At 37.3% G+C, this 27,418-nt stretch overlaps 2 protein-coding genes across 3 annotated transcripts in view; one reads left to right on the forward strand and one right to left on the reverse strand.

The window, feature by feature from the left end:
- TFEC (transcription factor EC) overlaps positions 1-27,418 on the reverse strand; it is a 675,276-nt gene that overhangs the window by 495,993 nt on the left and 151,865 nt on the right. The gene's annotated exons all lie outside the window — the stretch shown is intronic.
- Positions 18,268-25,979, forward strand: CAV2 (caveolin 2). The gene is made up of 3 exons (XM_082847072.1): positions 18,268-18,566; positions 18,904-19,091; positions 23,532-25,979. Exons 1-3 carry the CDS (start codon positions 18,417-18,419, stop codon positions 23,680-23,682), a joined length of 489 nt encoding a protein of 162 aa, XP_082703198.1. The 5' UTR covers positions 18,268-18,416; the 3' UTR covers positions 23,683-25,979.

Consider the following 27,418-nt stretch of genomic DNA (forward strand, 5'->3'; position numbering starts at 1 on the left):
TCCAAAGAGCCAGACTGGGAACATATACCATGTCATCCCTTCCATCTTTCTACTCACCCCATTTCCTATGACTCCTTCTTCAACCAGACTCAGAGCTTGGGGAAAAACAAAAAGCTACCTGCATCCCAATCTAGACAGTGAAAAAGACACTTTTATAATAGGGCATTAAAACTCATCGAGATTTCAGAGGCCATCAAAATGATGCCTACATATTTTATATTTCATAATGTGTATCCTTTTAACATTGTGGAAATCTCAATTACCATTTTAAGACACTTAGAATAAGCAATTTACATGCTCAGTACTGCATCATTTTTTTGTTTGTTTGTTTTTGTTTTTGTTTTTGCGGTACGCGGGCCTCTCACTGTGTGGCCTCTCCCGTTGCGGAGCACAGGCTCCGGACGCGCAGGCTCAGTGGCCATGGCTCACGGGCCCAGCCACCCCACGTCCTGTGGGATCTTCCCGGACCGGGGCACGAACCCGTGTCCCCTGCATTGGCAGGTGGACTCTCAACCACTGCGCCACCAGAGAAGCCCAGGTGTCATTTTAATACAACTGATTGAAATGGGTTACATAATGCATGAGTTAGAAGATTTTTAAATGTAAAAAATATGTAAGAGAAAATAACTTTCGTAGAACCACATAATAAATTCTACAATGCCGATAATTAAAGTAGATAAATACCAGAATCTACCATGCCATGTAAAATATGAAGAAGACTGCCTAATATCAATTTTGCAAAGCATTTACACTGTTTACAGAAAATTTACAACACATAAAATCTTTTAAATAAAACTTCTCCTATCAATGTTAGCCACAATTTGATAAACAGTAACTCCCAAAAAACTATTGTCATTTATTCACCACTGATTTCAGTAAATCAAGAAAATGGAAATTTATGATAATATATTTTCTCCTAAATGTGAGTAAGCTTAGTACATTGACACTAAAAAACAAAATAATTTAATTGATAAGATCAGGTTACGACAAGATAGGTCATCACACAATTACTCCAGGAACTGGGAGGACAAGAGCACAACCAGGGAATCCCCTGTTCTCGGGTATGATTAGATAAATTTGCCTTATAAAATCATTTGTCACAACCGGAGTACATAAATGTTACAATCAAAGGTATGTGATCAAACTTGCATATGCAAATAATTTAAAAGGAGGGGATGATAAGTTTCTATGTCAACAAAATATAAAAGATATGTATTAATTTTCTAAGAAATGTAACTAAGTACAAGTGAATGCTAGCAGGAACATTAAAAGACAGAAATAACAAAACACGTCCCTTAACTTTTTAGGACTTTCTTCACCAAGCTTCCACTTAATTCTTTTCCCATACTATTGGGATAGATTTGTGACCTTTCCCCTTTTTAATGCTCTTTGATGACCTTTCTCCAGATTCTAATACAGCACATTCCATCAACCATTTTTTAAATGCACAATCATTCTGACACATTGAAAATAATCTGAAGTTTCAAATTCTATATAATTAAGTATATTCCGCATCTCATTGTTCAATTAACTTCACTCAGCGTAAAACACTCATGAGTCTCTTCTACTCACTCCCTACTTCACTTATTTCAACCCCAAAAGACTGGCTCTTCCTTAACCTGTGCTTCCAGATTACCATTCTTCCTTACTAATTGTTTCTTTACCCACTTCTCAGGATCAGCTGGCTAGATTAAACCAGGTTTGCCTCAGCCTCCTGTCAATGTAATTTGGAATACTTCTTCTAATTCCATCCACACAAAAAGCCTGCTGTGGCCCTGAAAAATGCACCACTCAGATCTCTTGCTATGGGGAACATAGTTGATAGATGGCCCTAACTGCTGCTTTCTGAATCCACCCCCCTGTTCCTGCTGAGACCACACTTTCCACTGGTTGCCCCCAGCCAATGACTGAGCATGGGGATGCTGAGGCCAGCCCAAGCTTTCTTATAACTCTGCTGCAGTCTGAGACTCTTCCTAAGCAACTCTTCTTCCTTTCCTCTTTCTCTTACACGTGTTCCCCCCAATAAATCTCTTGCACATCTAGTATATAATGCCATTTTGGCATCCGTTCCTAGAGGACTCAATCTGGTACACCTCCAGCTCCATAGCCAGCCCATCTCTCTCAGTCTCTCCCAGTCCAGCAGGCCCAACATTAACCTAGTATGAACTCTCAGAGTTTCTTATTGCCAAGTAGTTATGACACTAGGAATTTTCTCACTTGAGATACCTTCATACTAAAAAAGGTATCTAGTAGACACTCAATGAACATTAATTCTATTTGGTTGCCCTCAAAGCTGCACAGATTAACTTGAGGTTCTGAGAAAAAAACTGAAATTTACTCAGGAAACATAAATTAACTACACATTGTATATCTAGCACTGTGCTAGATGTGAAAAATTTGAAGTTCATTAAGGTATGGTTGCTGTCTTCAAGGACCCCCTGGGCTATTTGTAATAAAGGTAACCCTTAGAAAGCACTGTAGAGTTTGCAAAGCAATTTAAGATACTTTTCTTCACTTATGCCTTGCAAATCCCTTTATACGGGGATAAACAAGGATCCCCTCCTATTAGTTTACTTTTTCCGTGAGCCTGGACCCCAGAGGGAGCAGGGCAAGTGCCGAACCACAAGAAAGGGTCAAAGGCAGGAAAACCCCATTTTGCCACATGGAGGACTGAGTTGTATGAGTGATAAATCCAAGTCAAACTATTAAGAGAGACATATATATATGGACACTGTCAGGAGTTTAAAACTGACCATATTTGGCTTGAAAAGATGAAAATCCTACCCTCAGTTAAAGCTTTGCTCCTCAGCCGCCAAATCAAACATTGCAATATACTTACCAACTCGCAACACTCTTATGTTTAAATGTGACCACTTTTCTGAAATTGTACCTTCTATAATTTAGACATAATGAGGGTTTTCTTTTAACTTGAAAATATTTTTAAATGCTTTTAATATTTTGACAAAAACCCTAAGAAATTATGAAAATCAGTCTGAGCGGAAAAGATCAAGGGCCTTCTCAGAAGGTCTTGAAAGCAGACTTGGTTCACATCACACTGGAATCATTGAGGAGCATCTTCTGGGATGACTTCCAGCAGCAGAATGTGCTCAGACTGGACAGCTGCTGCTCTGTTTCCTCCCTCACCCTCCCCCAACATCAGATTTTTCAGATAAAATCAGGACCAAAATTAATATAATGGGGAAAGGAAGTTACAAAAACGAAGCCTGTGCAGTTGGAAAGTAACTTACCTTGAACCATAGCAATATTCTTCTCTTTATTCTTTTTTTGCTCAATACCCCATGAAAAAGTTTAGAAAAACTTTGTAAATTTCTAGGTTGACACATAAAAAGTCTTTTTCACCACAGTTTAAATAGCTGCAAAGAAAGTAATTTCCAGAATATTATAAATACTAACATTACTGTTTTAAATGTAGCCAATGGCATATAGGTATCATCAATTTGATACCATCATCTATTTTATTAATAAATAAGCAAATACATGACAAGTTTTTCTTTAATTATAAAAAATTTGTCTTTGTCCTTTTTCTTCTTGAGATGATTATTTCATGTGGCTTCCCCTTCAGTATCTATAGAACATGATTTTAAAGTAATTGTTTTATGCTCGAAACTACTTTTGACCACCTTAGCATACTTCTTTGCTACAAAAATATGTCTATAAATTGAAATTGATTTTTATTGCCTGTGATCTTAAACATCTAAGAATTATAAGTTTCCTTCTGGAATGAGGTATTGCTATAACAATTACATCATAATAATAAATAATAATAATTACTATTAAAGGTATTAGTAGTAAATAATTGATCAAGACAGTATAAATGTTTCACAAATTTTGGTGAGTAATTACTAAACATAAAAAGAAAAATGCATTGGAAATGTTTATCTTAATAAGATGAATTAGGGGTAGTGCTTATGGCTTCTTGATTGAAGAAGACTGCTAACACCAATACTTTGAATTTGTCCCTGCCCCACTCTCTTCTCCAGAGGCTTTTACAGCACTGAGCACAGCATCGTGATAAGTTCAAGATGGATGAGAGGTCTGCATTTCTTTGGTATGACATGGAAAAGGAGCAACTTTGAAAGGGGAAGTGGGAATGGAAAACAACAGATGAGTTATCAAGCAAATCAATTTTGTTAGAGTACATATGGAAGTTGAACAAATGAAAACTGATACCCTTAAAACCACTTTTACTCACATACGCCTTGTTAAGCTTCCAAATGCCTCCCAGTATAATCTGTGGATGTGGTTCTATTTGTCTGACTGATAGAGATGAAGAAAACTCCCCACATCACTCTATGAAACAGCAGCACAGGGCCCCTGTGCAACACCCTCACCTCCACAGGGAATCACCCCCAATCCTCTTATCTTAGGGATGCTACTGTACTTAATTATCAAGCTCTGTTAAGCTATAAATTTAAAAAATTAATTTGGTAAAATCCTAATTACCCAATACTTGATGAAGTTTACATTTTGTGAATATTGGTTCATTTACATCTTTTTAGCTTTAAGACTTCATTTAAACTAGCCTAGCAAAAATGAGCGATCAGCTGAACTAGTCAATAAACAAATTCTTAGTGGGTGCAAACTACATGCTCAACTTTGTATTAAATCATGAAATGGTCTCAAAATAAACGAGAAGCATGGACCTTATCCTCTGAGAGTTGCAGTCTTCCTGGAGAAAATTATATAGTGCCCCTAGAAAAGATGTAACTAATAAGACAATACCCTATAACAATACAATATATAAATACGATTTAATGCAATATAATAAACACACTATAACTTAATTGCCACATGACAAGTCCACGGGAAAGACATAACTATGGAATAGGAATTACATGAAATGAACAAAGAACTTTTACAGTGGAGATAATATACAGGGATTTGCAATATTTAGCCAATATTGCCCCTGAAGGGCATATATATTGGCTAACATTCTGGACAAAAATGAAATCTATAATTAGCTATCAGAAAAATGCCAATCAATGAGTGCTATGGTCTAAATGTTTATGTCCCCTGAAAATTCATATGTTGAAATCCTCATGCCCAATGTAATGGTATTAAGTGAGGCTCTGAGAGGTGCTTAGGTCAGGAGAGTGGAACACTCAAAAATGGGAGTGATTTTATGAAAGACCCCAGAGAGCTCCCTAGCCCCTTCCACCATGTGAGGACAAAGCAAAATGACAGCTGTCTATGAACCAGGAAGCCCTCAATTAACATTGTCTGCCAGCACCATGATCCTAGACTTCTCAGCCTCCAGAAATATGTGAAACAAATGTTTGTTGCTTATAAGCCATCCAGGCTATGGTATTTTAGTACAGCATCTCAAGAGGACTAAAGCAGTGAGATACTACTTACCATCCACTAGGATGACTATATTCAAAAAGATAAATAACAAGTGTTGGTAAGAATGTAGAGAAACTGGGCTTCCCTGGTGGCGCAGTGGTTGAGAGTCTGCCTGCCGATGCAGGGGACACGGGTTCGTGCCCCGGTCTGGGAAGATCCCACATGCCGCGGAGCGGCTGGGACCCTGAGCCATGGCCGCTGAGCTTGCACGTCCGGAGCCTGTGCTCCGCAACGGGAGAGGCCACAGCAGTGAGACGCCCGCGTACCGGAAAAAAAAAAAAGGAATGTAGAGAAACTGGAACACTCCTACACTGCTGGTGGGAATGTAAAATGGTGCAGCCACTTTGGAAAAATTTGGCAGCTCCTCAAACTACTAAATATAGGGTTACAATATGACCCAGCAATTCCACCCCTAGGTATAGATGCAAGATAAATGAAAACATGTTTCTACAAAAACTTGTACCCAAATATTCACAGCAGCATTATTCATTATAACCAAAAAGGAAAAACAATCCAAATGTCCATCAATTAATTAATAGATAATATTAGTAAAAAGGAATATTATTCAGCAATAAAAAGAAATGAAGTACTGATGTTTAATGCAACATGGATAACCTTGGAAATATTATGCTAAATGAAAGAAGCCAGTCGCAAAAGGCCACATATTGTATAAATTATTTTATATGAAATGCCCAGAATAAGCAAATATACAGAGACAAAAAGTAGATCATGGTTGCCTAGGGCTGGGGAGATGGAGGGATTGGGGGATAATAGCTAATGTGCAAAGAATATCTTTTGGGGTGATGAAAGTGTTCTAAAATTTATTGTGGTGATGGTTTCAAAACTCTGTGTATATACCAAAAACCATTGAATTGTACACTTTAAATTTGTAAATTGTATGGTATGTGAATTATAGCTCAATAAAGCTGTTACTTTTTTAAAAAAAGGAAGCTTCCTTTAAAAAGGAAGTCTAAATTTTTTCCACATGGATTCTATCTTCTTTTTGGACCACTCTCTCAAGTCATACAAAGACATGTACTTATTTCTACTCTTTTAGTCCAGTGTTTTCTGAGGCACTTTAGAATTATTTGGGCTGAACCTGCAGCCATGTGGGTGGCCCCATCCCACCCTGTGCTCAGGGTCAGCCCACTCCCCTTGAAGAAGCATGAGCCACTCCCATTGATTTGGAACATTGTCCATCTGTTTCCCCTTCTTTCTTTTGTTGTTGAATAGCAATGTCCTGACTATTAAGCTCCAAAGGTTTTAGGATTAACTCTAGCTTTCTCATACTATCAGCTGAAGAATGTGGTGGAAAATAATGCTAAAACATAGTCGGGCCCTGATTTATTTTTCATTTGCCTTTGAAATAATTTATGTGCTTTATATCACAGATTGAAATTATTAATTGTATTTTGGATGTAATATCAGCATTCCCAGAGCATAATACTCTCACTGAATAGACGGTTGATGGAAAAATATCTGAGGTGTTTCTAGTATTCAGGGGAAAGCAACTGCAGAACGGAACACTTGTTTTAGAATAACCATAATATATGTGACACATATGCAAATAATAAAAAGTTAGTGATTTTTATCCTTTAGCTGCTTCCAGAACTATAATCAACACCTCACTTGTGTCAAAAAATAAAGCAAAGCATATCATACAAGCAAATATACCTTAAATATTTTATTAAATGGTTTCTTTCAAACCAGTGTCTTATCTCAAGCCTGGGGACCATAGTTAATTAATTACCCATCCATGCACCTGAAAAAGGCAGGAAGAGCCAGACATGTTAAAAAAAAAAAGTCCTAGACCAAGATGCAAGAGACCTGGGTTTATATCCTGGACCTAACATTTAATAACCATGGCAATTTTGTCAAAACTATGAACATCTCTGAGCCTCTGCTTCTTTGTCTCTAATATGGGTATAATAAAAATTGCCCTGCCTTTACCACAGGACAGTTCTTAGAAACAAATATAAAAGTATTTGGAGAAAAATATAAAAGATACATACAATATTAAGAGTTATACGTTGGATGAGAGAATTGGACCGTATTCAGTATGAGGCCACCTCCTCTCCCTTTGATTACCTTCTTATTTGCAAGCATTGACTCCCTTGGAATAGTAATATGTATTGAGTATCTTTCCTGAATGACAGACTTAAACACTTTCTCTGGCATTTTGGTTCATTCTTACATCATTGCATTTTTCATTGAAGAATACAAGGATAAAAGAGATTGAGTAACAAAGCTACATGGATAATGATTTTAGAACAGGAATTAAAACTTAACCCTAAATTCATGTTTTTTCTACTACATGATACTTTGGGGTGGGGGGCAGATTCTCCTTTCCTAGATCTCCTTTAAAGCAACCAAATTACAGTGTCCACCATCCACAGACCAGGAAATGGGAAGGCAAGATTATCTGAAGATTGTTATCAAGCTCGGATGGCAATAGGTCCCAATTTGCTCATGACAATCTCTGTCTTTGCTGGTTGTCCTAATATAATTATCAACAGTGTCTCCCTTTCACTCTCAAAAATGTTTTGGTTTGGACCTGAGATGCTAACACTGTCTTTACACCATGAAGGTTAATCAGGATCATCAAGGAATTAGATCAGTACTTCTCAACTGTCATTACTGGACATCAAAATTATAGATTTGTAAATGTGCTACAGATTTAGATATTTTTTTAAAGTGGTATGAAGTTAAGCTAAAAGGGAATATAGATGTTTGAGGAAGATAAAAACCAGGTGAGCAACTAGACTGAAGAGACAACAAAGACAAGAGAAATAAAGAAGTCATGGAAATGTAAATGAAGAATTGCAATACTGGATGTGTCAACATATTTGTAGAAAAATAACTCACTTACTCATAAGATATTTTAAAAGACTGTTTGTAAAAGCAAGGTACACCCCTAACACTTGATATTATCCCTTCCCAGGAAGCAAGTACAGTGAATAAGAATGCATTTCCCACTCCCCAAAGGGACATTTTAGCTAGGTTGATTATTTTGGCCCCTGTATGGTTTCCAGTGACCCACCCCTCAGAAAGAGTATCAGTCTCAAACCAGTACTTGGTTTGCTTCTCATCTACCTCCTGATTTTAAAATAACCACAGGGATATGTCACTTTTTACTCTTGATGTTGCCAACCTTAATATTTTTTTCATTCTTGCTGAATTATCTAATTCTTACAACGCTTTTGCTATTTAAATTCGAAGTTGTAGGTACACATGGTGATGATGTGGAGCAACTAGAACTCTCATTTACTGCTGGTGGGAGTATAAATTAGTATAATCACTTTATAAAATTCGATGTATCTACTATAATTGAACATACATTACCCTTTAACTCAGTGAATTTTCTCCTAGATATAAACCCAGCAGAAACATGTCCATATCTGCACCAAAAGACATATTCAGAAATGTTCATAGCAGCATTATTCATAGCAGCCCTTAATAGCAAACAACCCAAATATCCATCAACGTTAGAATGGATAAATAAATTGTGGTTTAGTCATATAATGAAACACTATACAGCAATGAAATGAGATGAAATGAAAATGAAAAAAACTACTCCTCCTCTATATAACAAAGATGTACTATTCACAGTCACGTTTAATGAAATGAACTGGACTCAAAAAAAGTTTTATGTATGATTCTTTTTATGTAAAATTTGAAACAGGCAAGTCTAATGCATCACGTTAAAGTTCAGTTACTTTGGGAAGAAAATGAAGTTGGTGAGAGACATGGCAAGAGAGACTTCTGACGTCTGGTAGTGTTCTATTTCTTGATCTGTGTGGAGGTTATAGGGCATGTTTTCCTTGTGAGCTGCATATTTATGATTTGGTATATATATATATATATATAGCTGTATTATATTAAGCTGTGTATATATTATACTTTGTAACAAGAATATTCATTAAATACTTCAACAAGAATATTCATTAAATTATGCATTTTTTCACAGTAAGTCTAATTAACATCCATCATCACACATAGTTACACATTTTTTTCTTGTGATGAGAGCTTTTAAGATCTACTCTCTTAGCAACTTTCAAATATACATTATTATTGACTATAGTCACCATGCTGTACATTACATCTCCAGAACTTATTTATTTATTACTGCAAGTTTGTACCTTTTGCTCCCCTTTACCCATTTTATCCACTCCCCACCCTCTTTGGCAACCACCAATCTTTTCTCTGTATCTACAAGTTCTATTTCTTCTTTTTAGATTGCACACATAAGTGAGATCATACAGTATTTGTCTTTCTCTAACTTATTTTAATTAACGTAATGTCCTCAAGGTTCATCCATGTTTTGCCAATGGCAGGATTTTCTTCTTTTTATGGTTGAATAATATTCCACTGAAAATATTTGTCACAGTTTTTTAACCCATTCATCTGTTGATGGGCACTTAGATTGTTTCCATGTCATGGCTATTGTAAATAATGCTGCAGTGAACATGGGGGTGCTGATATCTTTTTGATTTAGTGTTTTTGTTTCCTTCAGATAAATAACCCGAAATGGAACTGCTGGATCATGTAGTAGTTCTACATTAAAAGATCCTTTGGCTGTTGTGTGGAGAAAGCAATTTCTGGGAGAAGAGTGGATGCAGAATCAAACATGGAGCCTGTTGAGATGGTTCAGTTAAGACGTGAACTTAGACCAGGGAAGGGAAGTGAAAATGGAAGAAAGTGAAAGCACTGGTTTTGAAGATTGAACTAACAGACTTGATGGGAAAGGAAGCAGTGAAGAAAATGAAAATAAAGCTGACTCATAATTTCTGAGTTTGACCAACTGTGTGATGAGAATGACCAGAGGGTTGGATATGGGGGTGGACATCAACATCTAGTTTTTTGGAAATATAAAGTGTGAAATGTCAAAGTTGTCAGAAGGATATATGAATTTGAAGCTTGGAAACAGCAACAGCTAGAGCTATAAATTTAGAAATCATCTCTATTTATAGCTATTAAATTGGAATGCTTCATAACTTGGTTCTCAACCCTGCTTTTTTCAAAATTTTATCAGTGACTCTGGAAAAAGGTATAAGCAAAATCATGGTTTAACAGTAATTTAAGACACTGAAAACAGTCAAAAATAAGAAAATAACTCAAAGCATGACACTATTTAATAGGAATAATATAGTCATCCTCTTAGATTCAAATCATTAATTACTTCATACTAGGAGTGTGACCTAACCAAAATACAAATGAGTATGAAAGACTCAGAGATGTCAATATCCAATAGGATTAATTTGAATCAGCACTAGGAGAGAGTAGCCAAAAACATCAAAACAGTCTAGTGGCCAATATGAAGAAGGTAATATAGTATTCTTGCTCTATCCTGCACTGCTCAGACCCCAGACCAAGTGTTATACTTTAAGTGTGGTTTTTGAGATATGGAGCAGGTCCAGAGAATAAGAAAATTGTAAGAAGCATTTGGTAACAGTGACACGTGAAGAACAACTGAAGGAAATAAATCTGTTTAGCTAGAAAAGAGATTCAGTAGGGACAGGGGTTGGTGTTCAGAAACTACTTTCAAATACTTCAAGAGCTGACATTTCACACTTTTTTTTATCTGTAGAAGCCAGAAGATGATAGAGAGATAAAGAAAAAGAAAGAAAGAGATAGAAAGAAGGAAGAGGAAGGAAGGGAGGAAGGGAGGGAGAGAGGGAGAATTTTAGGTAGATAGATGACCCTGGCACATATGATGAAGAATGTTATAACAACCATATTTGGGTTGCTTTACAAATTCCCCATTGCTAACTATTCCAACAGAGCCTGTATGCCACTTATGAAGATTCATTGATGGGTGATCATTAGTCTAGAACCTCTAAAGTTCTTCCCAACCCTGAGATATTGTTAGTAAGACTGTGACTGGGGAAAATAACACTTTGAAAAGGAAGAGAGCAAGAAAGAGAGAGGAAGGAGAGGAAGAAAGGGGAGAAAAAGGAAAACAGTTCTGTCATGGAAGCTCTTTCTCTGGCAGGAAAAAACAAACCAACAAGAAAATACTGAAGAAACTTAGGGGAAAATAAGATCCATGGCAGGAATGTAGACTTCTAAAGTAGGTTTTAATAGCCCAAAACATCTCCCTACACCTAAAAGAAATTTAACTGCATTTTAATCTTTTCCTAAAGGACAGTCCAACTCTTATAGATTATCAGCATCCTATAGCTAAAAATAACTTAAGCCTAAACAGTTTTTATTTGTCACCTCTTGCTTCTTCTATTATGCTATCTTTTTAATAAAAAAGACTTGCAATACATACATGGTGAAATTGGATACGCTTTTCCAAGACAGTAAAATAATAACTCTATTTTTTTGGCTCAAACATTTAGCTATTTGTGCTCTACTCCTTCAGAAAATACTTTGCTTTCATAGTAAGAGTCTTCAGAACCAAGTAATTTGAGTAGCATGCCCTTTACAGCAACATTCTGCAAATTCTACTATTTCCAAATAAAGTAGTGTGCAGTTTTTCAGGACCACAGTGTTTTACTATCTAAGTTTATTTTCAGTGACTTGTTTATCCAAGAGCTTCCAATGACCATAATATTATTTAAAAAGGAAAAAAAGTGTATTTGTTAGTAAAATGTGTACTTATGTGAATATATATAGACTGATAATAAGTGAGAAGCAAAATTTTTATATTCACTTACTATTATTAAGGGGAAAATAGTCACTCTACCTATCTGGTAAATAATTGTTATCATATCCCCAAAGTGAGATGGTGACATAAATACAGATGTTACAGGAAACTGTATATTTCAATGAAGTTTGTTGTTTCTCTTGAGGTTAGCAGGATGAGAATGTTCTGAATGCTTCAAAGAATTCCTATCTTTTTTTTTTAAGAAAATGCAAACATCTACTAAAGTTGCTTTTGAAATAATACATTTATTCATTTAGTAATTATTTAACTAGAGAAGAATTACCTTATTCAGACATACAAGAATGTCAATAGTCCTACTGGTAATGAATTTAATAAAGTAACTTTAAAATCTATATTTGGATCCAATCCTCTCCCTATTCTAACAAGGAACCTGGAAGTTAATAAGCAGTTGGCAGGCAGTGAGGGTCTAACTAGGCTCCAGTGGCCCAGAAAGAATGGATACAGACACCTGAACTGACTAATTTATTTCATGTCTTTATGTAGTGTAGAAATGTGCCTTACAGTTTCATGTAACCACGGAACAAAAATAGACATTCTTTTAGTAAACTCTCTGGAAACAAAATTCTTCCCAGATATTTATTGATAGGAAAATATAATCTAAAAATTCTTCTGCCCAGCCCCTTGGCAGTCGCCCAGTCTTCCATCTGCCCCATGCAATTGGATTCCCTTTGCTTTTTTGCTTTTTTTTTTTCCCGTTGCGGAGCACAGGCTCAGTGGCCATTGCTCACGCGCCCAGCTGCTCCACGTCATGTGGGATCTTCCCGGACCGGGGCACGAACCCGTGTCCCCTGCATCGGCAGGCAGACTCTCAACCACTGCGCCACCAGGGAAGCCCTCCCTTTGCTCTTGACTCCCAGATGACTCTCGCAAGAATTAAAGTTCACCTAACAGACACCAAAGCAGTAATTTACAAGAACCAGGTAGAAGGCATTCTGTGTTTTTGTCTTTATTCTTCTTTTGGAAATATGCAATAAGACTAAAATTTATTAAAAACAAAAACTAACAAACAAAACAAGCAGACAAAAAACTTCCCATACTTTTGACTAATGTAAATTCACTGTGTCATTTTTAAAAGTTGGCATTTACTCTAAATGAAAAGTAGAATAACATTTGCAAAAACAAGAATTACTAGAGAAAACAAAGGCTTCAAATTGAACTAAAATATTTTTTTGTCCAAAATAAAACCCCAAATTAAGAAAACAACCTCTTGATCTTTTGTTTTGATAACTAGTAATCTTATTGTGCACATTTCAGTTGGTATTTGAAAAACATTTAACTATGCAGAAATATGTTCCCATTTGAATGTAGAGGAAGTTGTACTTAATAAGAGTTTAATTTGAAAGTTAGTGCTCACCAACACTTAGTGCCTACTTCATGTTCTGGAAAGATAAAATACCAAAGTCCTGGGGAGATGTCTTATTTATACATACAGTATGCCAGAAATCAATGGGATGCTCAAAAGATTAAACAGGAACATCCTTTATTTATGGAAGACAGGATAAAAAAAATCCAAAATTAATTGTCATGCATTGTTTTGAATGAGAATAGAATGACGATCCTATCGGTTCTAGTCATGAATATAGACTTTTCAGGAGTGTACCTTCTTCCTCGTCTATTTCTAATAGCTAAGTATTCCCAAACAAAAGTTAATTCTGGAAATTCTTGTGTATGAAAAGAGGTTATGGCCAGAGGTGGTACTATTTGAAACAGCCAGAAGATTAAGCTGGCAACAATTACAAACTAGCTACTGTGCGTTAATACTAAACTCAGAATTTGCTGGTTCACTCAGAATTTGCTGGTAAAGGCTAATTTTACCCAAAATGTGAACAGAAACAAGTGATAGGTAAGAAAAAAAATGAAAAAGCTTTTATTAAATACCATACAACTCTCTGGCACCAGTCCACAAAAGTTAATTATTGAATAACTTTAATAACAGACATTTTTTATCTGTTCCCTTAAACTTTTTTGTGGGGGCCCTGGGGAGGGGATAATTGGAGAGTAGGGGTGAAGGGGGGAGAAGATGAAAAGATACATGAATGAAGATGGAGTACAGGACAGGAAGTTATGGAGGGAAGTTTATGCAAAGCCCACTATCCACAAAGAGAATGACTCATGCAAGATACTGCAGGTCTTTCCAAATTTCTCAGGCTCTGCCTTGCTGCCAGCAAACAAGTCTGGGAAGGGATGCTTAAAGGACTTGGTAAGCAACCATCTAGCTGTTCCACCAACAAATCCATGAACTTCTCAGTTAAGGTCACCTAAAGCTTGCAAAAGTGCTGAAGAGTGTCAAAAATTACTAAGCTTTACAGCCTTAAGATGGAATCAAGAAGTCCCCAAATCTCATTTTTCCAGCTATAATCATTCAAACAGCCCTGGCCTTTGTAAGGAAAATGTAGGAGGCTGCAAGGTAGATAGGGCCTAGCAGTTGTTTCTTTTTGGTCTCTTAATGAGGTATATGTACATCCCTCAAATAATACCAGCATTATATTGAAAATCTGCAATTTAACTGATGATAATAAGTTCTGAAATTTTTACAGGGCAAACAAGTATCCTTAAGGTTAATTTTAAAAATCCCTGGAGTTTCTGACAAATTGGTATTACAATTCTGAGCTTTAAGCATGGGTTTGTAAATAGACAGCTGGAGCTTAATTATTCCCATTCACATGAAGACCTGTTTCAGCAGTATCTTATCCAATGTTCTCACCCCCAGGAAAGGAGGGAAAAGGTGATTTTGGCCTCCAGGGGACATTTGGCAATGTCTGGAAATATTTTTGGTTTTCACGACTGGTGAGTACTACTGGCCTCTAGAGGGTAGAGGCCAGAGATGCTGCTAAACATCCTGCAATGCACAGGACAGTCCCCACAACACAGAATCGTCTGGTCCAAAATATGAACAGTGTTGAAGCTGAGAAACCCTGCCTAATCCAAATGCTTTAAATATGATCAAACCATAATAGTGAAATCAAGAAGTCATTATTTTCATTAATAACCAGTTTTCACAAAGGTCGTTTGAACAGAACCTGCCTAAAGTTGTATGTAAGCATACAGAGGGAATATATATATATATATATATATATATATACATATGTGATCTGGAAAAAATTTAAAAACTGAAGAGAAAAATATTTTTATTCATAAAAGTATTCACATACAATTTTCAAGAAACCAGAAATATAACCTTCTTTCTTAGACACTATGCTGAGAAAGGTGACGAACAAAATGGTTATAAACTATCCTACTCAAAAATACTAATACATTATCAAGTTGTTATTCTTCAAATATATTAATAACCATTGGAAAATCAGCCCTCTTGTACCAGTGCAGAAAATAAATGCACCGGTATGGGATTTGTTATGAAATTTTTTAGTTCCTTGGGTTATAGGGCAATTTTAAAAAATTAAAGAGAGCTTACTAGAGAGTTATTCTGTGGTATGGAAGATCCTAGAGAGTGCTCAGCCATTTAGCTCCCGCCCACCTCCTCTCTTCCCCCTTTTCTGGTAGATCTCCCACTTAGAGGAAGCAGGATACTACTTGCTGTGGTAATCACTCTGGTTTAAACTCCTTGAGGACAATAGTAGCTAAGATTTTCTAAGCATTTACTAATAAGATAAGCAAAATCATTGTTACAGCTCATCTCAAAAAATTTTATGTATTAGAATGGTGAGGTGGACAAGAATTTCATCCAAATAAGAACCTTCACTGCAGCACTATTTACAATAGCCAAGATAAGGAAGCAACCTAAATGTCCACTGATAGTTATATAGATAAAGAAGATGTGGTATATATATACAATGGAATATTACTGCACCATAAAAAAGAATGAAATAATGCCATTTGCAGCAACATGGATGGACCTAGAGATTAATACTAAGTTAAGTAAGCCAGACAAAGACAAATATCATATGATATCACTTACATGTGGAATCTGAAAAAAAAAAGATACAAATGAACTTAAATAAATACAAAACAGAAATAGACCCACAGACATAGAAAACAAACTTATGGTTACCAAAGGAGAAGGGGTGGGGGAGAGAGAAATTTGTAAACAAATGGACAAATGAATTGTTCTCTTTTAAGCTCCACATTAAATACAACAAATCTAGATGAGTCTGGATGAGTTTCTTCTAACTTAGGTTTTAGAGACACTTTTTCATCAATACCTACCATTTTACAAATGAATCTATAAGCTATCCCATTAAAACCAAGTTAATTTTACCTTCCTTTTGGCCTCCTCTCCCTGCCACCTGAAAAAATGAGTCAATTACTTGTGATAACTATTGCAAATGTCTTAACTAATCCCACTAGAAATGTAAATGTGGCAAGAGGACAGAGAAGGATAAGGAAAGAAGCCCTAATGCCAGATTTTCAGCCACTGCTTAAGCCCACTCTAGCACTATGGGAATGACTTTCTTCTTTGGATGAAACATCTGGAAATCTTAAACTTCAAACTTGAATTTTAAGTTTGAGGAAAATAAGTTTGTACAAACTGTTATTTAGCTGTAAACTCTCTCTTCTTTTCCATCTCCTGGTAATTGATATAACGGATTTCCTTAAGGATTAATGTTTTCTATTCACTTTGATAAACAGTTGTTGGGCAACAACTCTAGAAAAGTCCCAACTCTCAGAGTCAAGTGTGCGTTGGTGAATAGAGGAAGTAGAGAAATATAGAAAAAGCAATAAGCAGAATGTCTAAGTCATCACTTTGGAATTAATTGAACATAGATAAAATTGGGAAAGAAAATAAGAAATAAGGGAATGGGCAAGCAGAACCACTTCTGGGAGAGAAGGGACAAAGTTTGCATAACATTCAACTATGTTAACACTCTACAGCGTTACAACACTGCCATCCATACGCAGTAGTAGCAGTACATAAACTTTTTATTTAATTATTAGACTATTGAGTTTTGGCTCCAAAGTATTTTTCCAATTCGGATCCTGCTGTTTGTTCGTATATTTTCAAAAATAGTCTTTTTCTTTCAGAAGAAGTAATACTTCAAATCTAGTTCACACAAGGGGATTTGATATGTTCAGTGAGTTCCTGTATTCAGCAATACCTACGGGGTGCCTACTATGCCTTAGGCTCTGAGCAAGCTGCAGGCACCCCCTCAAGTCTAGGACTCATTATTTTGCTTTCAGCAAATTTTCACTAGGTGCTTTTCCTCCCCCATGTGTAAGTCCACCAGACCTTAAACCCTTTATGAACGTGCAAGCTCCTCCCTTCTGAAAGCGTTTGTGTGAGTAGTTCACAGGCTGGTTCATCTACTGCAGTGTGGCTTTATGATAGGGGTTTATTTACATGGTTCCTACAAGGTAGTTGCAGATGTGACTGCATCTTAGAGATACCTGAAATCTTTCAACAGGATCTGATCCAAAGGAAAAGTAAGTTATAATTTAGAGAGAGAGTGGAAAAAAAAAAAAAATCAGACCTCCCCTTATGGTCTGAAGATGCAAACCCATAGGAGTTAGGAGGCTCACGTACCAAGTTTCATATTCTCATGGTGCCTCCAGCTGACTCACATACTCTGGGTACTGGGATAGCTGAAGAGCTGATGTGCTTGCGGGGTCCCCTGGCACTTGCAAGGTTGCCTGGCATTCAGGTGTGTTATGGCTGCTTATCTCACAGTGCAGCAGTAACAACGTTGATTGGAAGCGTACTGTGTGTAGGGACCACGTAAGAGGTTTACTTGAATTAATTCATTTAATTCTCACGGGACAACACTGTGAAGCAAGCACCACTGCTCCCATTTTACAATGAGGCAGGTCCTTGTAAGGAGGCTTCCAAGAGGCTCGGTACCTTGCTCCGGAGCACACAAGGTAAACGGTAGAGCCTACAGGTGAAGACAGGCCTTCATATTCGATACCTCCACGCTCTTAACCACCAAGCTGCCTCGCTGCAGTGTGTCCGTTATCCCTGGGTCAACCTGCCGGCTCTTACGCATACAGTTCTAGGTGTCGTGCAATGTGACCCAAGAAGCCTTCCTGCCCCTTGTGGGCCGAATTCGGGTCCTCATCCCCGAGACGCGCTTCGCCCACCTGGGCAGGGCCGGGATCTGCCTGGTTGGACATCCCCCTGATCCCTCTCCTGGCCTGGGCCGGACTGGAACCCGACCAGGGACGGGCAGCGGGGTGCGCGGGGAGGGAGCCATCTCGCGGGCTGCGTTCGGCCCCCGCCCCCTGGCCGGGCCGAGGGGCGGGACTCGGGCCGCGCGGGCCCGGAGCAGAAGCCGGCAGCGGGAAGCTACCGCCGTCCGGGCCGCTCTGGGAGAGGCGAGGCGAAGAGAGGCGGGGCGGGGCCGAGCGCAACGAGAAGGCGAAGCTGCGCGGGCCGGGAGCCGCGCTGCGCCAGCCGGGCTGCAGCTGCCGCGCACCAAGCGCTGAGATGGGGCTGGAGACCGAGAAGGCGGATGTCCAGCTCTTCATGGACGAGGACTCCTACAGCCGCCACAGCAGCGTAGATTACGCCGACCCCGAGAAGTTCGTGGATCCAGGCAGCGACCGAGATCCCCACCGGCTCAACTCGCATCTCAAGGTGAAGCCTGGGGCGGGCCCTACCCTGGACCTGAGGCTGACCCAAGTCCCCGCTAAGGCCTGGGAGTGGGGGTGCCCCCTCTAACTTGCTCCGACCCCAACTCCCACCCTCGCCACTGGGTCAGCGCCGCAGGGTACGGGATCCGGATTCCCTCTGTGGGGCCGCCTGAGTAGCCAGGAATTCTTAGCCAAATTCCTGTCCGCCCACCATGACCCTAAGAGAAGGTGGGGCACCGCAGCCAAGTCTTTCTTTCTTGCTTCTCCCACCCCGAGCTCTCCCGTATCCTGGAGAGGCAGGTTGGGCGACAGTTCAGGATCCCTGAGTCTTGTCTCCGCAGGTGGGATTCGAGGATGTGATTGCAGAGCCCGCGTCTACGCACTCTTCTGACAAAGTGTGGATCTGCAGCCACGCTCTCTTTGAAATCAGCAAATACGTGATCTACAAGTTCCTGACGGTGTTCCTGGCCATTCCCTTGGCTTTCGCTGCGGGAATTCTCTTTGCCATCCTCAGCTGTCTGCACATCTGGTGAGAAGGGGCACACTGGGGTGGGCCAGCTTTCTGAAACGTAGGAATGTTCTTTGCCACCTGCCCCCTGCCCTCCCCTTCTCCCAGGCCGGCTTACAGGCGAAAGAAGGCGCATCATCTCTGAACGCAGTAGCAGAACTGGGAGGCCTTGAAGGGTAGTGTGCTTTCTTTAGAATTGTAGGTTGGGTTAGGAGTTTAAACAGAAGAAGGAAGGTCCCTCTGTCCACGAGTGTGATCTTCCTTCGAATGCTAAAGCCCAGCTGACTGTGGAGGTGGAGATCTGGAAGCCATGCTTCCAGCCACAGGCTGCTCTCTCATAGGGCCCTGTTTTGACTTGTGCCCATGGTTCTGGGCAGGGCTCTTATTTCTTTCATCACCTTTTATTCAGTCACCACCTGTGCTTGGGGGTAAAACAAAAGAGATCTCTGAGCAGAATGCCAGTGACAGTATCATTGCAGAGGGATGTCAGACCTGGTTAAGCAGTGCTATGGAGAGGCGGCTCCAATCCTGTCACTGGCAAATGGCAAGGATGAGAACAGAGGAGAGGCAAGATGTGTGCAGTTAAGGTGAAGGGGTCCCCAGCACAAATGAATGAAACTCAAACTGCAGGATAATGAAATGAGAAGGCTTCCAAGTTACTTTTTCACCTATGAGGCACCAACAGGAGTGGCATCTAGTAAAAGGGGAAATAAATATAGAAACCTATTGGACATTTTGGGACATTTTGAGTAACTTTATTCACACACGAAATGCATCATAAAGCTATAGAGAACATTTCTAAGCGTTAAAAAATTTAAAAGGAAATGTCATATTTTACCACGAAGTTTTGTTATTGTTGTTTTTAAAAATGTCCACTTTATTCTGAGAGGAAGAACATTCAGATTATCCCCTGTATGGCAACAATTGCCAAGCTTGTCTTTTAGGGCAGTCCTGCAGAAATGTATAACCCCAGATGTCTCCATGTCTTTCATAATCACTTTATATGGTATTGCCACACCCTAATACATGTTGTGTTCATTGTTAGAAGTTATGAAATTGTTCTCCATTCCCCTTTACCATCTGAATCAATTTCTTTAGTCAGTTAGCTAGCTAGTTAGTTCAACCAAGAAAATTTATTGAGTGCTTAGTTTGTGCTGGGCACTGGGCCCAGAATGAATAAGATGCAAGATCTGCCTTCAGCTTACTCACAGCACATCAGGACAACTGGCTAGGTACAGAGGTGGCTGCTGAGGACAACCCAGCTAGATCTGTGGAGGAGGGAAGCACAGGGAAGGCTTTTAAAAAGAAAAGGGTCTACAAAGGCTTTTAAAGGATAAATTGAAGTTCACCCAATAAGTAAAGGATAAATAACAAACATCAATTTAATTTGATCACTAAAAACTGTAAACAATTAAACTATATTGAAAGTGCCAGAAAACTGCCAGAGGAATGAAAATCTTTGCCTGTTTACATGAGCAGATCAACAAAGGATATATATAGTTAAGCTTATATTTTGACATTAGCACATGAATTTTTTTTAAAGATGCCCAAGTCAGTGCATAAAATTTTGGATTCCTAATTGAATAAAACCAGTCATCTAAACTCTATGTCCATTTTCTCACCTTCCAAAATGTGAAAAACTGAGTGACCACATAACATATTGTGAAATGTTGGCTATGAAGCTATTTGGAAACATAGAGTGCCAGTCAACAAAGCTAGGCTTTCCTAAAGCACTTGTGGAATAACTGACAACAAAAAGGTTTCCATTTACTAAATGGCAGAGAGATATAAGTAAAACTACAATTAACCAAATGATGCTTCTCTCCACCTGGCTCTCCTGAGAATGGGAGATGTTTTTTGTGTAGTGCTTCCAGAGGTGAATCATCAAACCACTTCCTTTTCAGCCACAGAAAATGTATTACTTAACTATAGCTTATTTTTCAAATTACATTCATGTGGGACATTAATATTTAACTGTCATACATTTGTCATCAGGCAGCTGTGATTGCAAGTAGAGGAGTAACTTCAAACAAAAATGTTTAAAAGTTAGTTTATACCTTGATAAAATAGATTTATCATTAATGGATCACATTCCAGTGACACAATAAGACCAGATCAAGGAGAGGCCTTATAGAAGAGCAAACCCATTTGAGTAAACTTTTTTTCTTGGTGATCAAAGCTATGAAAATATGCAGTAATAAGTTCTTTGAACCACACTGCATGGTCACAATGGATCTGACTTTAGATTATTTAAACAAACAAACAACAAAAACAAAACACTCAGAACTCAGTCTGGTGATGCTGGATCCTAGGCCAGAAGTACAGGTCATTAGGGACCGGTGAATTGGTTTGAGTCCATACCATAAACTGAGGTATATGCCATTTGGCAACCACAGGTTATTGGTCATAAGTGGATCATACCAAAGAAATGTGGCTTGGACCCCTCTATCTTTTATTTTTGCTGGGATGCAATTCAAATAAATGGTCCAACTGATGGAAATTCAGTAGTAGCAGTCTCATTTCCCAGAAGACTTTTTAATACAGCAAATTGCTGTGACAAGGCAGTCTTATGGAACTATAGTTAATACAAAGCTAAACAAAAGTCCCAGTTCTAATGGATTTATTATCCAATGGATAAATATATAATCTTGCTAATTATAAGATTTATTTAAGCAATATTTGGTTGGTCACATAGAGCCCCAACCAAGTTTTGGGTCACTCCAAATTGCCTGGAGTTTCAGAAAGGAAACTAACTGGGATGTTGAGAACACAATTTAAGTTTGTTGTCAGTGGATCACTGGATCCTCTGATCCAAAGTGAGAGAACAACAACTTGAAGAAAATAAAATGAGTTCACCACATCCTATGAACTGAGTCCTCAAATGTGGGCAATTGCACTTTGCTGCACTTTTGTCCTGTGTTTAATTCCCTCTTAGGACATGGAGATCTAAAGAGTTAGGGGAAAGAAAATTTCTCAGCCTAAGAAAGAATGGAAAGTGCATTATATTCTGAGGGAAGTGAATTTGGCTAGGAAGCTTTCCAAACTAAACTTAAGTCAAATTGAGATTATTTTGTCATAATTGTTTCATTATATATTCTGACTTCAAAATAGTTCTATTTATTATTCATTATAATGACAGCATCATATGGACCTGTCAGGGATGCATAGTAAGTGTTAATCCTGATAGCTGGTCTATAAGATTTCCTATTCTTACTTTAATTTGTAGTGATTTGCCCAAGGCCACATATCAAGTGAGAAACATAATGGGATAAGAAGTTAAAAGTTGCTATCATTCAGGTTTCTGTTCAACTATGTAATTCTGAAACACCTAGTAATTAATTTTCTTTAAAAAATTGCTTCAAGTCTTTAGCACTTGGAACAAAACACAAGATAAATATAATCTATGCAGGCAGTCAATATGAATAATTCAGTATTCTAAAAATATCTCAATCACTCAAATGCCTGATCTTCTCTTTACTTTGGGCTAAATACAACAGACCTTTATTTAAGTCACATTTTAATAGTAAACCAAGAAAATCAACCTTACTTCTTTGTGCCCACCCGAGTAATAATAAAAATTCTATTGAAGCCCTCCAACAATGCCTGAGAGTTCACAAACACTTTTGTGCCCAAAAAGCATTACTATGACAAAGAACATTATTCAGAGGACTACAGAAAAAATTAACCAGCCTGAGAAATATGAAAATATGTGGTTATCTTAAGAAAAGGCATAAAGAAAAAATAAATTTAGGATACTCTAGTTTTTCTTGTCTAAGAGTTCTGACATAATTGAAGGGCTCTTTTAACTGTACTACACAACCCTTTTCAGTGTGTGTAATTACTGTGGAAAATTAATAATATAAAGCATATGAGAATACTAAATTCACTTCAGCTCAAACATTTATTAAGGGTAAAGGATGTCCTAACTTAAAAAGCTTACATTCTAATAGGAAAGATAGAAATATAAGCAGTTAGCATCCATTATGATATCTTTTGGTAAATTTGAGGATTAAGAAGTTTGTTGCAATACTTTAGACGCACAAAAAAGGGGTATCCAACCCAGCCTGGTCCAATGGGGAGGAAGTGGGATGAGACAACAGGAAAAGCTACCAGGAAATAGGACCTCAGAGACATATGAAGATTTAGGCAGGTTAATGTTTAGGGGCAGAGATCAGGTATATAAATTTACTATTTTGTTTATTTTTGCTTTACTATTTTAGATTGCCTGCTACCAATAGAAAGAATATTGGTGTTTATCATGTACATTCTTGTTTATTTTTTTTAAGCAACATATTTTCTGTGCATCTTATCATGATGTGGGTCACTGTTCATTTGTTTCAAATGCTTAATCCGGCTTAGGTGAACTGGGCCATTGTTATATCTTTTCATGCATATGCAATAGTCAGTGGCCTTATTTGGTAACACTAATAATCTTTACACATCTCTCTTCCTCCATTCCAGGATTATAATGCCTTTTGTAAAGACCTGCCTAATGGTCCTGCCTTCAGTGCAGACAATATGGAAGAGCGTGACAGATGTTGTCATTGCCCCATTGTGTAGGAGCGTAGGACGCAGCTTCTCTTCTGTCAGCCTGCAACTGAGCCATGACTGAATACTTGGACCCCAGGTCCAGAGATTTGGATACTGTAATACTTCTTTGTTGTAATAACATAAAGGCACTACTGTTCTGTTAATTCCCCAAATGTTCAAATTAAGAAAGCTATTAAGATGGGCAACCACATGTAGAAATGTTTATTTTCAGATCTTTTCAAATAATACTTTTCTATATTAAAAGCCAAGGATTTCATATCTAACTTTATAACCAGAATTACTCAGTAGGTTGGCAACACTTAATTTTGAAGGCAGACAGTTCTTGCTTTAGTATGTAAGTATACATTTTGTAATGATGAATCTATAATGATCAAGGGACATTTCTCTCAAACACTACAATAGTTTTGTGTACAACTGCTCATAAAAATATGGAATTTCTTATTTTTCTTTTACTTTGGAAGTAATACTTCTTAAATTACCTTTGCAGGTAAAGTCATGGGGATACTTAGAGATAAGATAATACAAAGATTCTAGAAATTACAGTAACAAAAGCATACAGTGATGATAGGGGCTCTCAAATATGATAAAACAAATGTGAAAATAGATTCATGAAAGTATGTTCCTTTAAATAGGGCATAGTTAACCTACAGGCATATTTAACAAGATGTTTCAATTTACTGTATATTTTGTACTTATTGTAAATGTTTCTCTAATCAGATTTTAAAAACTCATTATATTTGCTTTAAAGAACTCATTATATTTCTTATCTTGTTGAGCTAATATATAGGAGGAGTAAATGTGTCTTCCACAAGGAACTTCACTGGTGAGATTGCACTGTCTTGATTACATAAGCATATGCATCTTCTTTGGTAATAGAATGGAAAAGAGATATACAAGGCTTTTCTTTCTAACTTTTCCAAGCAAAATCCTGAAGTGTTTTATGGCTGATGTTTATCTGGCTGTGATCTTAATACAAACCCAACTGATATTTCATCTAGGAGATGCTTTCTGTCTTGTAATTAGAAATTAAACCTGTATTCTGCATTCCTATTAATGTTTCGCTTTACCTTCAAGTAATATTGCTGCTATTTAATAACATTTTAAAATAAAGGCTATTTCTGACACTTAAGTACAATTTCAACTACAGTAATTCACGTAGTAATTTCAGGAGAGTTGTCAATTTACTGGGTCCATGCTACTGAGCTACGTATATATAAATTAAAAACTAACAGCTGCAAACTTTCAAGATGTTATCTAATATGAGTCTTGTTACAGAGTATAAAATTATTCTTATTATTTTTGAACTGTAGAGTCCTATTTCAGTGTTATGAGTCACTGTTGTTTTAAAAATCTCTATTGCAAAATGATAGGCATGTACAAAAGATGTCTCTGATGTGAGTGGTTAACTATAATTTGCATATCTTAAAAGTGTATAAATGCTCAAATTTCAGAATTACTATTAGAACTCGGATTAACATTCCTTTGAATATCTTCATAGAGGACAACTCCTCATTCAATGAAGATTAATTTTATTTTCCCAAATTCTAAGGCTGGTGAATATACAGGATGACTGTACTGGAATACTATTGGGGACCAAAGCAAATGAATGATCAGATTATGAAACTCATATCCTTTTGAAGGTAGCTACAAAAGAGATTTTTCAAAGCTGCCTTAGGCCATTCATCCTTAGAAAACACTCTCATGATCATTAACTTCAAGCATTACTACTCATTTGACTATATAGATGTTACTATATAGTTAGTTAAAAAGGTCAATAAGTCTCATGACTTTATACCTTATATTTAAGATGTTTTTAAAAAATATTTGGATATGTTGATTGGGCAAATGTATTTGATCAATAAAATATCTATTTAAATAAATCATGAGCTTCTATCTTCTAGTTATTGGTAAGTTTTAAAGCCAAAATATATACACAGTCATATAACAAAACCTATTAACTTGCAAAACGTAGAATATGTGATTTCCTTATTTCTGAATAACATTGATCATTTTCAAAATAACTTTTTATTGAGATTTGCCATTAACTATTTTATTTCAAAGATTGAAATTTTGTACCAAGTGAATCCAGGTTTCATGTGCAAATATGTTGGTTCTTTTATTTGGGGGTAGGGAAGAGGTGGGTGATGATGGGACTTTCCCAGTATCCATAATAAACTTTTTACAAACTCATAAAATGTGTTTATTGCTTTTACTACATGTCAAACTCATCAATAAAGAACATTTTAAAACTAATTTTTCCTTATTTAAAAAACTCATAATATATAAAAATACATGAGTTATTGCTTATTCAGGAATGTATTTGTGGAAAATTACAAGATTGGTAATTTAACTTTTTTGTTTTCCCAGCATTTAAGAGGTTCCCTATAAACATTTCTATCACTTGATGAATATGATGGAATAGCATGTTCTTAAACCAACCATACTTCATATTCTTCATGAAATAAAGTATCTTGCTAATGCTAAATAAACTCATATTTCTGTTTTCAATTTTTTAAATAAGAAAATAAAACAATATAAGTCACATGTTCTTGGATACCAGTACCATGAAGCCAGACCAGAGTCCAAAATTATTTTTGGAAAGTCAATATGTGAAAAGTAGTTGCTGATATTGGCATAGATTTTCTTGTTGTGAGTTAATCTGGAAAAATGACCAATCTCCAATAATAAAACATGCGTTTAGCTTTTTAAAGTGCTCTTTAAAGTTGTGAAGAACTTAAAAGTCCCTCTTTTCAATAGTTGTCTACATCCCATGAATTTATTTAAATGCCTTTCTTGGGAAGCTGTTGGAGTTTAGTGAAAAGAGCCCTGCCCTCCAGGTCAGGCATCTGGATTCCTGTCTCAGCACTGCCATTACTGAGGTGTGTCACCTCCTGCAAATGGTTTAATCTCAAGGTCTCAGTTTTCTTATCTTTAATGAGAGGATTAGACTCAAGGATCTCTTAGGAGCGTCCCATCTCATTGTTTCCTGTGACTTCTGTAGAATGAAGACTTGGCTATGTACATGCATGTATATGCAATCTTGCTGTTCAGTCCAGGAATTTTTTTAAAGGCATTTTTTAAAATCATGAATTTTTTATCAATTAAAGGACTGGCATGCTATAAACACAGGAATTAATGCATTCACTTTTCACAGTTCTGTTGATTATGAGACTGTATGTGGCTTTGATTCTTCATGACAGGGATTCCTAGATTTACAACAATTCTAAGTCTTTATTATTGTGACAGTTTCCCCCCAATAATATGTTACTCTATTTTAAATTAATTACAATTTATTTTATTTATAGATTTTTCTACCCAAATCACTGCTATACCACCATAATCATGGCCATCTTCATCTTTTGCCTGCCTAGTTGCCACAGCCTCTTAACTGGTCTCACTCCCAGCTTCAATATGATCTTTTCCAATCCATCTTCCCCTTCAAAAAAGAAGTGATCTCATGAAGATTCCATGTCATTCCCCTGCTTAAACTATCAATTATATGCCATTGCCCTTAGAATAAAATCCAAACTCTTGAGCAGTGTTCACAAGGCCTTCACTATCAACCCACTGTTGTCTTCAGCAACTATCTTCTGCAGCCCTCACTGAAGTGCCCAGCCCTCTCCTATCCATGGCAGCATCACTCTTCCCCTCATGGCCTGTCTAACCCTTCCTGTTTCCAGAACCCCACCACATTAAGTGCTTCTTCTACGTCTTCATATAAAATCTTGTACAAACCCCTATTATCACTTACCACATGGTAAAACTAACCCTGTTAAATAACCCCACTAGACTGCTGG

Source organism: Leucopleurus acutus, assembly GCF_964270905.1.
Source record: "Leucopleurus acutus genome assembly, chromosome: 9".
In the NCBI taxonomy this organism is placed as follows: Eukaryota; Metazoa; Chordata; class Mammalia; order Artiodactyla; family Delphinidae; genus Leucopleurus; species Leucopleurus acutus.